Below are 12,730 nucleotides of genomic sequence, written 5' to 3'. Positions count from 1 at the left end.
GTACCAACCAGATCCTGTGAGGTTGCTATGACAGTAAAAACCTCTCAGGCTGTTGTTTGAGTACTGGAATTTGACCTGATATTGAACAATGTAATCTAATTTGTAAATCTGGACATGGTAAGACTGTGCAATCTCTACAGCCTTCCATTCTCAAGTTCTGTATATTCTAAATAGTGATTCTGTGCTGTCCCCTTTGACACAGGTAGGAAGTAGAACAGTAATCATTGCTGGTGGCTGCGTGTTGCTTGTGATAGGCATGTTTGGGAAGATCGGCGCTGTGTTCGCCAGCATACCAACACCCCTGATTGGAGGACTGCTCCTTGTGATGTTTGGAATCATCACTGCTGTGGGAGTTTCCAATTTGCAGGTAATGGCCTCAAAGGATTTAATTTACAAGACCAAATACTCTCGAGAGAGAATTTTGGTTGGCAGTCAGTTCCTGTTCAGTGCAGTTGTTTACTGAGACAAGTGCCTCATCACAAAAACCACTGCTGTAATTCATACTAGTTAGCAGTCATGTTGGCAATTTCATCCAAGAGGCCAATGAATGGATCAGAAGAAGGCTCAACTGTAGTGGGGTCACCAGAAACTGAGTCCCCTGGTTAACTTATCATGGGACTGCAGCACTGCTAATAGGCCAGTGATGTCAAAGTTACCGTGGCATGGTTATACCACCTGGTGATCTCTACTGTCACCCCAGAGGCAGTCTTTCCTGATGGGTTGATTTGAAGCACATTGGTGTAGGCAGGAGGGAGGCCTGGATTGCTGCTGTTGTGATCTTTTTTTTTTTTTCTGGTTAATTCCATTAGTTCCACTGGAATCGTATATCCTGATGCTAGTAAGACTTTTGGTTTGGTCCCACATGACATTCTCATAAGTGAACTAGGGAAATGTGCTCTAGATGAAACTATTATAAAGTGGGTGCACCACCACTTGAACGACGGTTACTCAAACAAAAGCTATCAATGGTTCGCTGTTGACCTGGGAGGATGTATCTAGCTGGCTTCCTACAGCGGTCAATCCTGGATCCAATACTAGTTAGTATTTTCATTAATGACTTGGACAATGGAATGGAGAGCGTGCTTATAAAATTTGCAGGTGACACCAAGCTCAGCGGGGTTGCAAGCTCTTTGGAGGATATGATTAGAATTCAAAACAACCTACACAAATTGGAGAATTGGTCAGAAATCAACAAGATGAAATTAAATAAAAACAAATGCAAAGTACTTAACTTAGGAAGGAAAAATCAAATGGACAGCTACAAAATGAGGAATAACTGGCTAAGTGGTAGTCCTGCTGAAAACAATCTGGGGGTTACAGTGGATCACAAATTGAATATGAGGCAACAATGTGGTGTAGTTGCTAAAAAGTCTATCATCATTCTGCACTGTAGTAACAGGAGGGTTGTACATAAGACAAGGGAGATAACGGCCCTGCTCTACTCAGCACAGGTGAGGCCTTAGCTGGAGCACTGTGTCCAGTTCTGGGTGCCACACTTTAGGAAAGATGTGGACAAACTGGAGAGAGTCTAGAGGAGAGCAACAAAAATGATAAAAGGTTTAGAAAACATGACCTATGAGGAAAGACTTTATAAAAAAAAACCAAAACAAAACTGGACATCTTTAGTCTTGAGGAACAAAGATTGAGGGAGGCCCTGATAACAACCTTCAAATACATTAAGGGCTGTTATAAAGAGGACAGTGATATTGTTCTCCATATCCACTGAAGGGAGGACAGGAAGTAATAGATTTAATCTGCTGCAAGGGACATTCAGGTTAGATATTAGGAAAAATTTTCTAACTGTAAGGGTAGTTAAGCACTGGAATAGGTTACCAAAGGAGGTTATGAAATCCCCATCACTGGAGGTTTTAACAGGCTAGACAAACGCCTGTCAGGGATGGTCTAGGTTTACTTGGTCCGGCTTCAGTGCAGGGAGCTGGACTCCCAAGGTTTCTTCCAGCCCTACAGTTCTGATTCTGTACTAAGGAATGCCAGCTGCTGATATGGCTCTGTGTATATCAGTGTATTTCTGTATACATTTGTTAATTTCAATTCTACTTTAAACAGCTGTTTCTGCAATAGCGTATGAAATTCTGCCCCTAGTAACTATCACTGCATATGTGTGTGCAGGTACAAAGATTCATCAGCAGGTTCAAGCAGTTTATAGATTTTGATCATTTTGAGCAGTATGTATTAACACATGTAATCTCTCTGTACAGTATGTGGACATGAACTCCTCAAGAAACCTGTTTATCTTTGGATTTTCTATATATGCGGGTCTGGCAATTCCCAACTGGGTAAACAAAAATTCTCAAGTGCTAGAAACAGGTAACAATGAGCATCCTCATTTATTGGGACCATCCTCCCAAGTATGAAACTGAAGTCAATACAGATACAGAAACGTCACCTGAAATTCTGCCTACGAATGTTAGGGGTTAAACCCATGAAAGTTGCCTAGTGGCTGGCACTCCTACCTTTTGGACGTGCTGCTGTAGCATTTTCATTATAAGGAATCTTTAAGATGTAGCAGTCTCTCGCTGCTAAATGAATACATGTTAACAAATATAGACTTTGCAATGCAAGAAATCCATGGCTCCCATTCATTTTGGAATGTTCCAGTATGAGAAGCAATTAGAGGAAGAATTGGCTTCTTATCATGTCTGAATTCTGATTGGAATCTCTGTCTTTGGAGCATCCTTGTGGCTATCTACCTGCAGTAAAATACTGCCTTTGGAAAAACAAAGGGCCAGAACCTCCTGCTAATTACAACAGGGTGACTCTAGTCACTTTCTTGTCCTTGAACGGTTAGTACCACACATAGTTGCAGTTAATGTGTCTGCCCCAAAGATCTTACAAGTGTCGTTTTATGAATTAGTAAGTCACCTTGTATGCTCTGGCCATTATATAAATTAGTAACATGGAATAAAAACATACACATGAAACTATCAGCAGGATGAAGCTATTTTAAATTGTAAAATAGCAAAATCTCATGCCCTGGTTTGGAAGGAGGAGCATGGTACTTTCTGCTTTTGAGCTGCATGTCTCTCCTTGGCGAGTGAGTGACTTGTGGCAGGTTGTCATTGGTTCTGTTGTTGGTCAAATATGTCTTTGGGTCCCTTACTGCAGTTTTATTTTTCTTTTAGGAATTCTCCAGCTTGACCAAATGATCCAAGTGCTCCTCACTACTGGCATGTTTGTGGGTGGATTCCTGGCATTTATCCTTGATAACACGATTCCGGGTATGATCAGCTATGGCGGTCTAACGCTCTGCTTCCTACCGTCTCCCACCATAATTACCAACTATTAAGCTCCACTGGTGTCAATAACAGTGAGAGTGCTTGTGTAGACAGGGCCCTGGTTGCTGTTGGCATTTAAAATGTCAACAGTCATTTGAGGCAGAGCTGGGGATGGTGTGATCATGGCTGCCATCTTGCCTGACACATCAGGGACCTCCAGAGTTGCCTGACACACCATGGACCTACAGGTTGAGCTAAAAAGTCAAACCTTCACAGCTAGGAGGCTGTGACAACTCATATTCTCTGTGCACCAGCACAAAGGGGGACCTGTAACACACCCCCACGAGGGGTTTACACTGAAAATGGTGGGACATGTTAAGAGAAATACCTACTGTGTGCAAAGCCCTGGCAAGATAGGCTGTAATGTCTACTGATAACAGAAAGGCTTTTGTTTTGAGCAAGCTTAAGTGGGGAGCTGGGGACATGAGGAGAGGGGAGAGCAAATGTGCACTCAGGCTAGTTTTAAAAGGGATTATTTTAATTGTAGTCAACATGCATTGCATGTGATAGATCCACACTGTAATCAATGGAGAATCCTGCTTATGATGCTGTTGTATCAGGAAGAAAAGTATTTTCCAATAGTCTTAGTTAATGTTTGTTGAATGCTTTGAACATAGAAAGAAGTGTAAAGTATCAATATATCGTATTGCACTGCAAGACTATGCTGGGAGTAGTACGATACCAGAACTGTGTGTAATTAGGGAACTGCACTATATATGTGCTTAAGTCTGTGTTAATGGTTCCTCAGTAGCTTTCCTCTCATTTCCTTTCGGTAGGAAGCCAGGAAGAGCGAGGACTCTTAGCCTGGAAAGAGACCCACCAGGAGGAGTGTGACGAGATTCGTGTTATGGAAGTCTACAATCTTCCATTTGGGATAGGCACCAAGTTCTGCATCTTCTCTTGGGTTCAGTACCTCCCAACTTGCCCCAAAAGGCTATCTGTATCCAAGAGAAAGGAAGAACCAAAGAACCTTAAACAGGAAAACAGTTTCAAAACTAGCTCAGAAAGAGAACTAGAGATAGACATGGATACAAGAATATAAGCTCATGGTTAGGAGGTGATCTCGTTTACAAAGCACGTGCCATGAAAACCAGGTTTACAGACATCCTGACAGAAGTTGGAACAGTAGAATAGATGATAAAACGTTTTTCTATTCCCAGCTCTGTCACTGACTCCTTGTGTGACCTTGAGCAAGTCACCTCACCTCTTTCTGCCTCTATTTATCCAGATGTAGCAAGAATATACTGACTGGCACTAGTCCCTGAGATCTCCCTGACACAGTTTAGGAGGCAGCAAGTTGGTCTCTGGTATCAAAAAGGTTCCAAAACACTGCTCTAGAGAGAGGCGGCCTTGTGACCGACGTGGCTGAAGAGGAGACTTTTCAGTTTCCAAGCAGTTTTGAAAATTGGGCTGGGGGAAGGGAAACGAAAATGACATTTTTCAAAATTTTGGGATGAATTGAAAAGTCAAGCAGATGAGCAGTATGTTTTGGTGATACAGAAATGAAACCTTTCAGTTTGACTTTCAAGTGTTTTGACAAAAGCAAAGGAGACATAAAATAGCCAGAGGAGGTCCTTCCACCACCTCCCTTATAAGCTTTAGCCCTGTGGTGAGAGTACTCACCTGGTTTGTGGGAGACCCAAGTTTAATTCCTGCCCCCGTTTGATGGGGAGGCAGAATTTGAACTTGGGTCTCCTGTACTGCAGAAGCAGGTTCTAACCAAGGGCCTATGGCATATTCTGATATGGGACTCTCTCTGTTTCTCCTCTTGAAGCTGTCCCACTTTTATATAAATAATTGATCACTGGAGCCAGGACTTGACTATGGGGCTCCATCTCCCAGGTGAGTGCCCCAGCTACCAGGAAAGAGTCACTCTCAATTTTTCCACGGCTCAATAACTGGCTGACTGAATTATGAAAGACTATGACCTGCCGCTCTGAATGGCAATGGATCTAGCTAGTTCCAATAACAATAGCAGTGAAGTCATGACACCGTGGGCTAGCTCAGGGGTGGGCAAACTACGGCCCGGGGGCCACATCCAGCCCTTCAGATGTTTTAATCTGGCCCTCGAGCTCCCGCCAGGTAGTAGGGTCCAGGGCTTGCTCCACTCTGGCGCTCCAGCCAGGGAGCGGGGTCGGGGCTTGTCCTGCTCTGCGTGTTCCGTGGCTCTGTGTAGCTCCCGGGAGCAGTGGCATGTCCCCACTCTGGCTCCTATATGTAGGGCAGCCAGGGGGCTCCGCATGCTGCCCATGCCCCAAGCACCGCCCCTGGAACTCCCATTGGCTGGGAACTGAGGCCAATGGGAGCTGCGGGGTCAGCGCCTGTGAACGAGGCAGCGTACAGAGCCACCTGGTCTCACCTCCGTGTAGGAGCCAAAGGGGAAATATGCCGTTGCTTCCAGGAGCTCCTTGAGGTAAGCACCACCTGGAGCCTGAATCCCTCCTGTGCCCCAACCCCATGCCCCAGCCCTCCCACCTTCTGAACACCTTGGTCCCAGCCCAGAGCACCCTCCTGCACCCCCAACCCTTCATACCCAGTCCCACCCAAGAGCCCATACCCCTAGCCAGAACCCATGCCCCGCCCTGCCCCCAACTCCCTGCCCCAGCCTGGAGTCCCGTCCTGCACTCTTAACTCCTCATTTCTGGCCCCACCCCAGAGCCTGCACCCCCAGCCGGAGCCCTCACCTCCTTCTGTACCCCAACCCCCAATTCCGTGAGCATTCATGGCCCGCCATACAATTTCCATACCCACATGTGGCCGTCAGACCAAAAAGTTTGCCCATCCCTGGGCTAGCTACTTGAGTATATGCCCAGTGCCCATGGGGAGGTTTTGTACACCACATGCTGCCCTGGCTTCACTACTAGTTTTGTTGGTGCTAGCTAGATCAAACCTAGCTCCAGTACATCTACATGTGCTACAGTCACACCTCTGATTGCAGTGTAGACAGACCCTTAGGTGCCTAAGTCTCACTTTCAAAAGTGATAGAGGCACTTAGGAGCCTATGCGCATGTCTACACTACAGAAGCTCAGCGGCACAGTTACACGCTGCAGTTTTGCCACTGAAGTGCCATAGTGTAGACACTTCCTGCAGTGACAGAAGGGGGTTTTTCACCCCTCCGAGAGACAATAGAAAGGGCAAGAAAAGAATCTTCTGTTTCCCTAACAGTGTCACCACGGCGGGGGAGGGCGTGGTAGGTCAACCTAACTACAGCACTCCAGGGTGTACATTTTTCACACCCCTAAACAATATAGCTAGGTTGATTTTAATTTTTCAGTTTAGAGCAGGTCTAAATCTCATTTGAAGATCAGTGAGGCATTGCAGCATTGAGTGGAAACGTAAAATAAAGGCAGACTCTGCCTGAAGATCTTACAGTCCAAGGCCCTGATTCTGCAAAAACACATGCAACTGTCTAATTTTGTGACTAGTTCCATTGAAAAATGGGACTTCTCACAGTGTGTAAAGTTAAGCACATGCATAAGTCTTTGCAGAACTGGGACCCAAGACTAGACTAGGAGCAGAGAAGGCAGGCCATACTTACAGAATGGGGGACTGTATCCTGGGAAGCAGTGACTCTGGAAAAAGACCTGGGGTTCCTGGAAGAGAATCGGCTGAACATGAGCTCCCAGTGTAAGACTATGGCCAAAAGGGCTAATGTCACTGGATGTATAAACAAGTGAATCTCTAGAAGGAAGTTGGGAGGTTATATATGTGGCACTGGTGCCACTGCTGCTGGAATACTGTGTCCACTTCTGGTGTCCACAGTTAAAAGAAGGATGTTGCTAAATTGGAGAAGGTTCACAGAAGAGCCACAAGAATGATTGAAGGATTGGAAAACATGTTTTTATATTGAAAGACTTATGGAGTTCAATCTATTTAGCTTATGAAAGAGAAGGTTAAGGGATGTCTTGATCAATCTATAGATGTTTCCGTGAGGAACAAATCTGGTAATAGTACGCTCTTCAATCTAGCAGACAGATATAATATGAACCAATGGCTAGAAGTTGAAGCTAGACAAATTCAGACTAGATATAAGGCACAAATTTTAAGCAATGAGGGTAATTAATCTTTGAAGGTTTGTGGTAGATTCTCCATCACTGAAAACTTTAAAATCAAGATTGGGTGTTTTTTTTCTTTAAAAAGCTGCCCTTGAATTTGATGCATGAATTAATAAAGTGAAATCCTATGGCCAGTCTTAAACAGGAGGTCAAATGAGTCAATCACAGTGGTCCTCTCTGCCCTTAAAATCTATGAACATCACAAAGCCTTTGCTCAGGATGGAGTATCAGAGGTGCTGCAGGTCAAAATTGAGGTGCACTGGCAAAGTTGTTTGGGGAACCCAAGACTAGAACAGAAGGGTGTATTACAGATCATGAAGGCGGGATATAAACAGCTATGTGGGAGACCAGGACTGATATATTAGATAGACTATCTACTATCATCTTGGAAGCTTCAGTGTGAGATGTTTTCCTACAGGGCTGCCATTGTTTAAATTGGGATCACCATATAGTGGAAATAGAACAAGAGGAATGTACTGTAAGGATTCAGTGTTTATATAAGCTCCTTGTAATATTGGAGACTGCAGGTATGAGTGTTTGTTTTCCTAACAATTCATTGGGCTGAAAGTCTAGAGTTTGAAGAGTGTGTTTTAGTGAGGCACATTATGTATGCAGTGTAGGCATGAAGTGGGCAACATTAATTAAATGACCTTATATATAGCATGATGTGAAAGAAAACTCTGATACAGATTTGATTTAGATCTGATGGAAAGAAAATATGATATAGGAGGTTCATGAGAGAGTCAGTCTTCATTGTATGAACACTGCTGTGATCACTGCATATCACTTAGCATTACTGTCTCACTGTTAACTTGTTCTTCCCCATTCTGTCTGTTGTATCCACCTGTTGTTTTTTTTGTTTGTTTGTTATATTTGTATGACACTTAGCATGATGGGACCCAGATCCCTGATTGGGCCTTTAAGGAACTACTGCACTACAAATAATAAATGTAACCTAGATCTTATTTAAAAGAATTCAAGAGGAGGCAGAAAATTCTTGGTATGGAATGCTAGAGGGTTTCAGAATTTCATCTGGTCCTATTAATATTTAGTGTGGTGTTTTCTGAAAATCTCTTCTCTTAGTTCAGAGTAAAACCAATAAATTTTTCATTTTCAATCTCTGATGTTATATTTGTTGGAGCTAGATTTGGAAGGATTAGATTTTTATTGGTAAATGTGAATTTCACCATACACACAAAAGCCAACAACAAAATATTTCTATTAACTGAAATGTACAGATAGGCAACGTAAGAAAAATGCTGCTTGAGAACTTATTAGAGTTTGATTTAAGGATATTTAATTTGTATATTTTGGTGTGATGATGAAAACTTGTGTTTTAATGGTTTATAAAGCTTTAACTTTTTGAATCTCAAGCTCTATTGTCATTAAATAATTGTCTGCCATGCCACATAATTTTCCTCAACTGTGAAAAGTGATTGATAAAAATAAAAATGCTTTATAAATAAACATTGATGCTATTCATCCAAATGATTAAGAAAATCAAATTCTGCCAGCTGTAGACTGTGTCAAAAACACTCCCTATTATTGATTCAAATGACTTGAGGTTCATAAACACAGATTTCAATTCACAGCAAAATCTCAGTTTATGTTTCTATGATACATCTTGTACATTGAAATTTGCATCCTCAGAGTAAAACAGAATTCCTGGGATCTAGACCAGACCTTTAGCTTGCCTGTGAAACACCAGTTTCACTGTCAAACATATTGCCCCTTCTTGTTTATCATTTTATCTTGTAGTAATGCCTAGGGGCCTCAGCCAGGTGAGAGCCCATTGGGCACTGGACTGGATTCTAGTAAATGAGCTATAGGCAAAGGCTGTTGCTGGCCTTGTAGAAATAGATTCCAAGGCCAGAAAGGAACATTGTGATCCTCTAGTCTGACCTCCCGTATAACACAGGCCATGAGGTGTGTTTGCATGTAACTAGCTGCCCCATATTGTGCTCTAGCCTCTATGGCTTATTGTTTGCTAATTCTCACATCTACAAAGAGAAATCTCAGCACTGTAAATCTGTAGCAGAGCTGTAATGCATTATTACTATTGCCTTGTGTTTAATTTCTAGTGGCCATCATCATATGCCCCAGTTATAACCTCTTGCAGCTGTGTAACCTACCCTCCTACTTTTGTTTGCGTCACCCACTCTTTTCTTCCTGTCTCCTTCCCTGCTGTCCGTCTGCCTCAAACTCCCTTCCTCCCCAAGTGTCCCAGGCTGCCACCCTGTGTTCTCAGATTCGCGCATCTCTTATGAAATCGACCACCTTGCATCTGCCAAACCAAGACTCACTGTAAAACATTTTAAAATGACCATGACAGAAACTAAAAATCCTTTCCTGCTTTGTGATAGTGACCCTCATCTCACCTGGTGCATTGTATGTTAGCACTGTGCACTGTCCGTTTAGACTGTAGGGTCTGTGTGATACAGACCATACACTATTGGTGCTCAATAGATAATCATTCAGTTGGAGGAACAAAATAACCTTCTTTTCATTTTTCTGTGTCCATTACTGTTTCTAGCCTCCTTCCACAAAGCTGACAACCCTACCCAGGTCCATCCTTGGTTTAAACTTCACCTTCAAGTCTCCATTACCTTAAAACTGATCCTGTCCCTGTAAAGCAGTGTGTGGTGCTATGTATGTAAGATGCTCTGTGTTTAAAAAAAAAGCAGGGATAGAACTTCTCCACTTGCTACTAAAATGCGAGCCATTCTTGTTGATGCAGTGTGTTTCAGTGCTGGATTAACACACACACACTGTGGCCTGGGTTCACTAGGGTACTGAGTTGCTTAAGTCTGGATTTAGGCACCTAAGTACCAGTTCTGGCTCTGTTTTGATCTACAAAACTGTTTAACCCTTCAGGTGCCTAAACTCACTCTGCACTTAAGTTATTTCCGCCCACTCGCCCAGGGTAAAAATTCCCTGGGTGCCTAAGTTTCTGCCTCTGGGCATGTGCACTGCTATCTCCCCTTAGGCAGCCAGGTGTCCATCTCCTGCCTAAACCCTAGTGTGATCCATGAACAGGGGCAAGATAGGCGTTTGTCTGCCTAAGTCGCATGCGGGACCTGCTTTAGTCTTTCAGCCCAGCAGTTAGAGCACTTGTCAGCAGTTGAGCACTTCAATTTCCTCCTCTCTCCACCTGAGGAAGAGAGAGAGGATCTGAACCCAGGTGTCCCACGTTCCAGCTGAGTGCTCAAACAGCTGGGCTGAAAGCTATGAGGTGGACATCCCCCTCCCACGGCCATTTTGTGTGATGTGAGGTAGGAGCCTAACTCATTCCCTCAAGAAATGATTTAGATGCCTAAGCAAGTTGATTCCAGGAGAGAGGCTCCTGTTCATGAATCACTAGCAGAAACAGATGCATCCCTGTTGCCCAGAATTCGGTGCCCATCTCTGGGCATGCACGGGGCTTAGGACACATTTCTCTGGTTGGCAACTCCCATTGGCTAGCTTAGGCAGCTCCGTGCCTATGGTGTTGGCTCTTGTGAATTGCAGCCTAAGACACTTATCTCCCCATTCAGTATATAGGGAGCCTAGCCACCTAACTCAGGCTTTGTGAATCAGTGTGTCGCTGTGAGTTTCTAGGCCCCCAAAGTTAGGTGGTGCAATGCTCAGTATCATGCCTAAGTACCTTTGTGCATCTAGGCCTATAGGTCAATGCCCTATAGGTCCCTGTTCCTGTTGTCAAGCAGGAACATCTTTGGAAATTCTGTGCGAAAAAATTAAAAATTCTGGGCCTAAAAAGTCTGCACAATATTTTAAAATTCTGCAAAATTCTGTATATTTTATTTGTAGAAATAACACAATATAATCACACTAGTTTCAATTATGTTGGTGATTTATTTCAAAATACCTGCCAGCAAGTATGTCTGTAACAATACAGACAACAAAAAAGATTCAGGAAATGTTTTTTGACAACTAGATTCCTTACTAGGCATATTAATACAGAACTTTGAGTAATAATTCATTTAAACTACAGTACAGAACCGTATTTCCTGAACTGCTCAGAAGCAGTGCAAAGGCTTGGGGGAGTCAGGGGTATTGGAGGAGTTGAGGGAGAGAGAAGTAATTGCTGGGAAGGAGCCTGGTGGTGAATCTGGAGGCTTGTTGGTGGGGGGAGAAGTATGTAACAGGGTTTTTTTGAGGGGACGGAAAGAGGGATTGTTAGGGAATGGGGGTGCCTCCACCATGCAGCCCCTGGCTGACCCCTAGCCTGTCCTATTTAGCTAGGCACATCTGCCCTTGTCCCCATGTGGCCCTGCATTCCCACCTCTCCTGTATCCAGGTGTCCCTGCACCCTCTCTCAGCCAAACACAGCTGTCCCTGTCTGTGGCTCTGCACCCCCCACTACCATTCAGCTCTGGCTCAGTGTTGTCATCCCAGCAGCTCTTGTGCCTCTGCCCCAGTCTGCCCCCCCACAAGCCCTAGTGAACCATCTGTATGACCCCCACAGCAGTCCTGTGTGCCCCACCGAGTCCATCCCCCCCATAGCCCATGCTGCCTCATCTAGCCCTGCAGGCAGGGTGCTGTGAGGAAGGCAGCCTCTGCCCCCGCCCTTGCAGCGGCTGGCTGTCCTGGCCCATAGCTGACTGTCCTTTCTTCTGGCACCACATCAGCCTTTGGTGGGCAAAAGGTGTAATTGCAGCTTCCCTTCATCTCCCTGTCAGAATCAATTATTCTGCAGGGGGAGGGGAGGGAAAATCTGTGGGGGACATTAATTCTGCACTTGTGCAGTGGCACAAAATTCCCCCAGGAGTAAACTCTATCAGCTTTCTTTTTCTTTCTTTCATTTTTAATGATTTTTAGCCTTCATGGCTGCAAAGAAAAATTCAAAAATGTAAACTGAGTGACATTTGTCTGAATTTGCAGAGGTCTCAAACAATAGCTCTGAGTTGTGAGTGGCCCTGTTTATCCTAAGGGGATGTTAACTCCAAGACCCCACTACTCTGGGGTGCCCCTGCCAACATCAGCAGACAGGACCATGTGTGGCAGATGTGCGTAATGGGTCTGGCTCACCCCCCCAGGCTGATGCACTCTGGTTGTTAAGGTATTGAGGATCCCCCATGCTATCACCCCTGCTTCTTCAGGGAAAGTTGGGGACCACAGCTGTTGTCCCTCTTGAAGGGGGAAAAGGGCCCTATGCTGCTGCTTCTTTGGAAGAGGAGGGGCGGGGCCCTTGCCACTCCAAGTTGTGAGGGAGGGCATAGAGAGAGATGTGGAGCCACGGGGGGTCTCCAAATTATGATGTGCCTTGTGCTTGTTGTGGGCCATGGTTTGGGAACGACTAATCTATTGGTTAGAGTAGGGACCTAGGAGATGGCATTGCTGTTCTTTATTTCACGTTTTGCCATAGACTTACTGTGGGC

General features: G+C 44.4%; 1 protein-coding gene across 1 annotated transcript in view; it reads left to right on the top strand.

Moving 5' to 3' along the window:
• LOC119858058 (solute carrier family 23 member 2-like) overlaps positions 1-2,395 on the top strand; it is a 63,254-nt gene extending 60,859 nt beyond the window's left edge. The window contains exons 9-10 of the mRNA XM_038407964.2: positions 203-367; positions 2,220-2,395. Of these exons, the coding sequence (XP_038263892.2) occupies positions 203-367; positions 2,220-2,375 (321 nt within the window). The 3' untranslated portion in view covers positions 2,376-2,395. The remainder of the gene's footprint in view (positions 1-202; positions 368-2,219) is intronic.
• Positions 2,396-12,730: the final 10,335 nt, after the last annotated feature.

The sequence above is a fragment of the Dermochelys coriacea genome, chromosome 1 (assembly GCF_009764565.3).
Source record: "Dermochelys coriacea isolate rDerCor1 chromosome 1, rDerCor1.pri.v4, whole genome shotgun sequence".
Taxonomy (NCBI): Eukaryota; Metazoa; Chordata; order Testudines; family Dermochelyidae; genus Dermochelys; species Dermochelys coriacea.
This window is presented reverse-complemented; position numbering and strand designations above follow the sequence as displayed.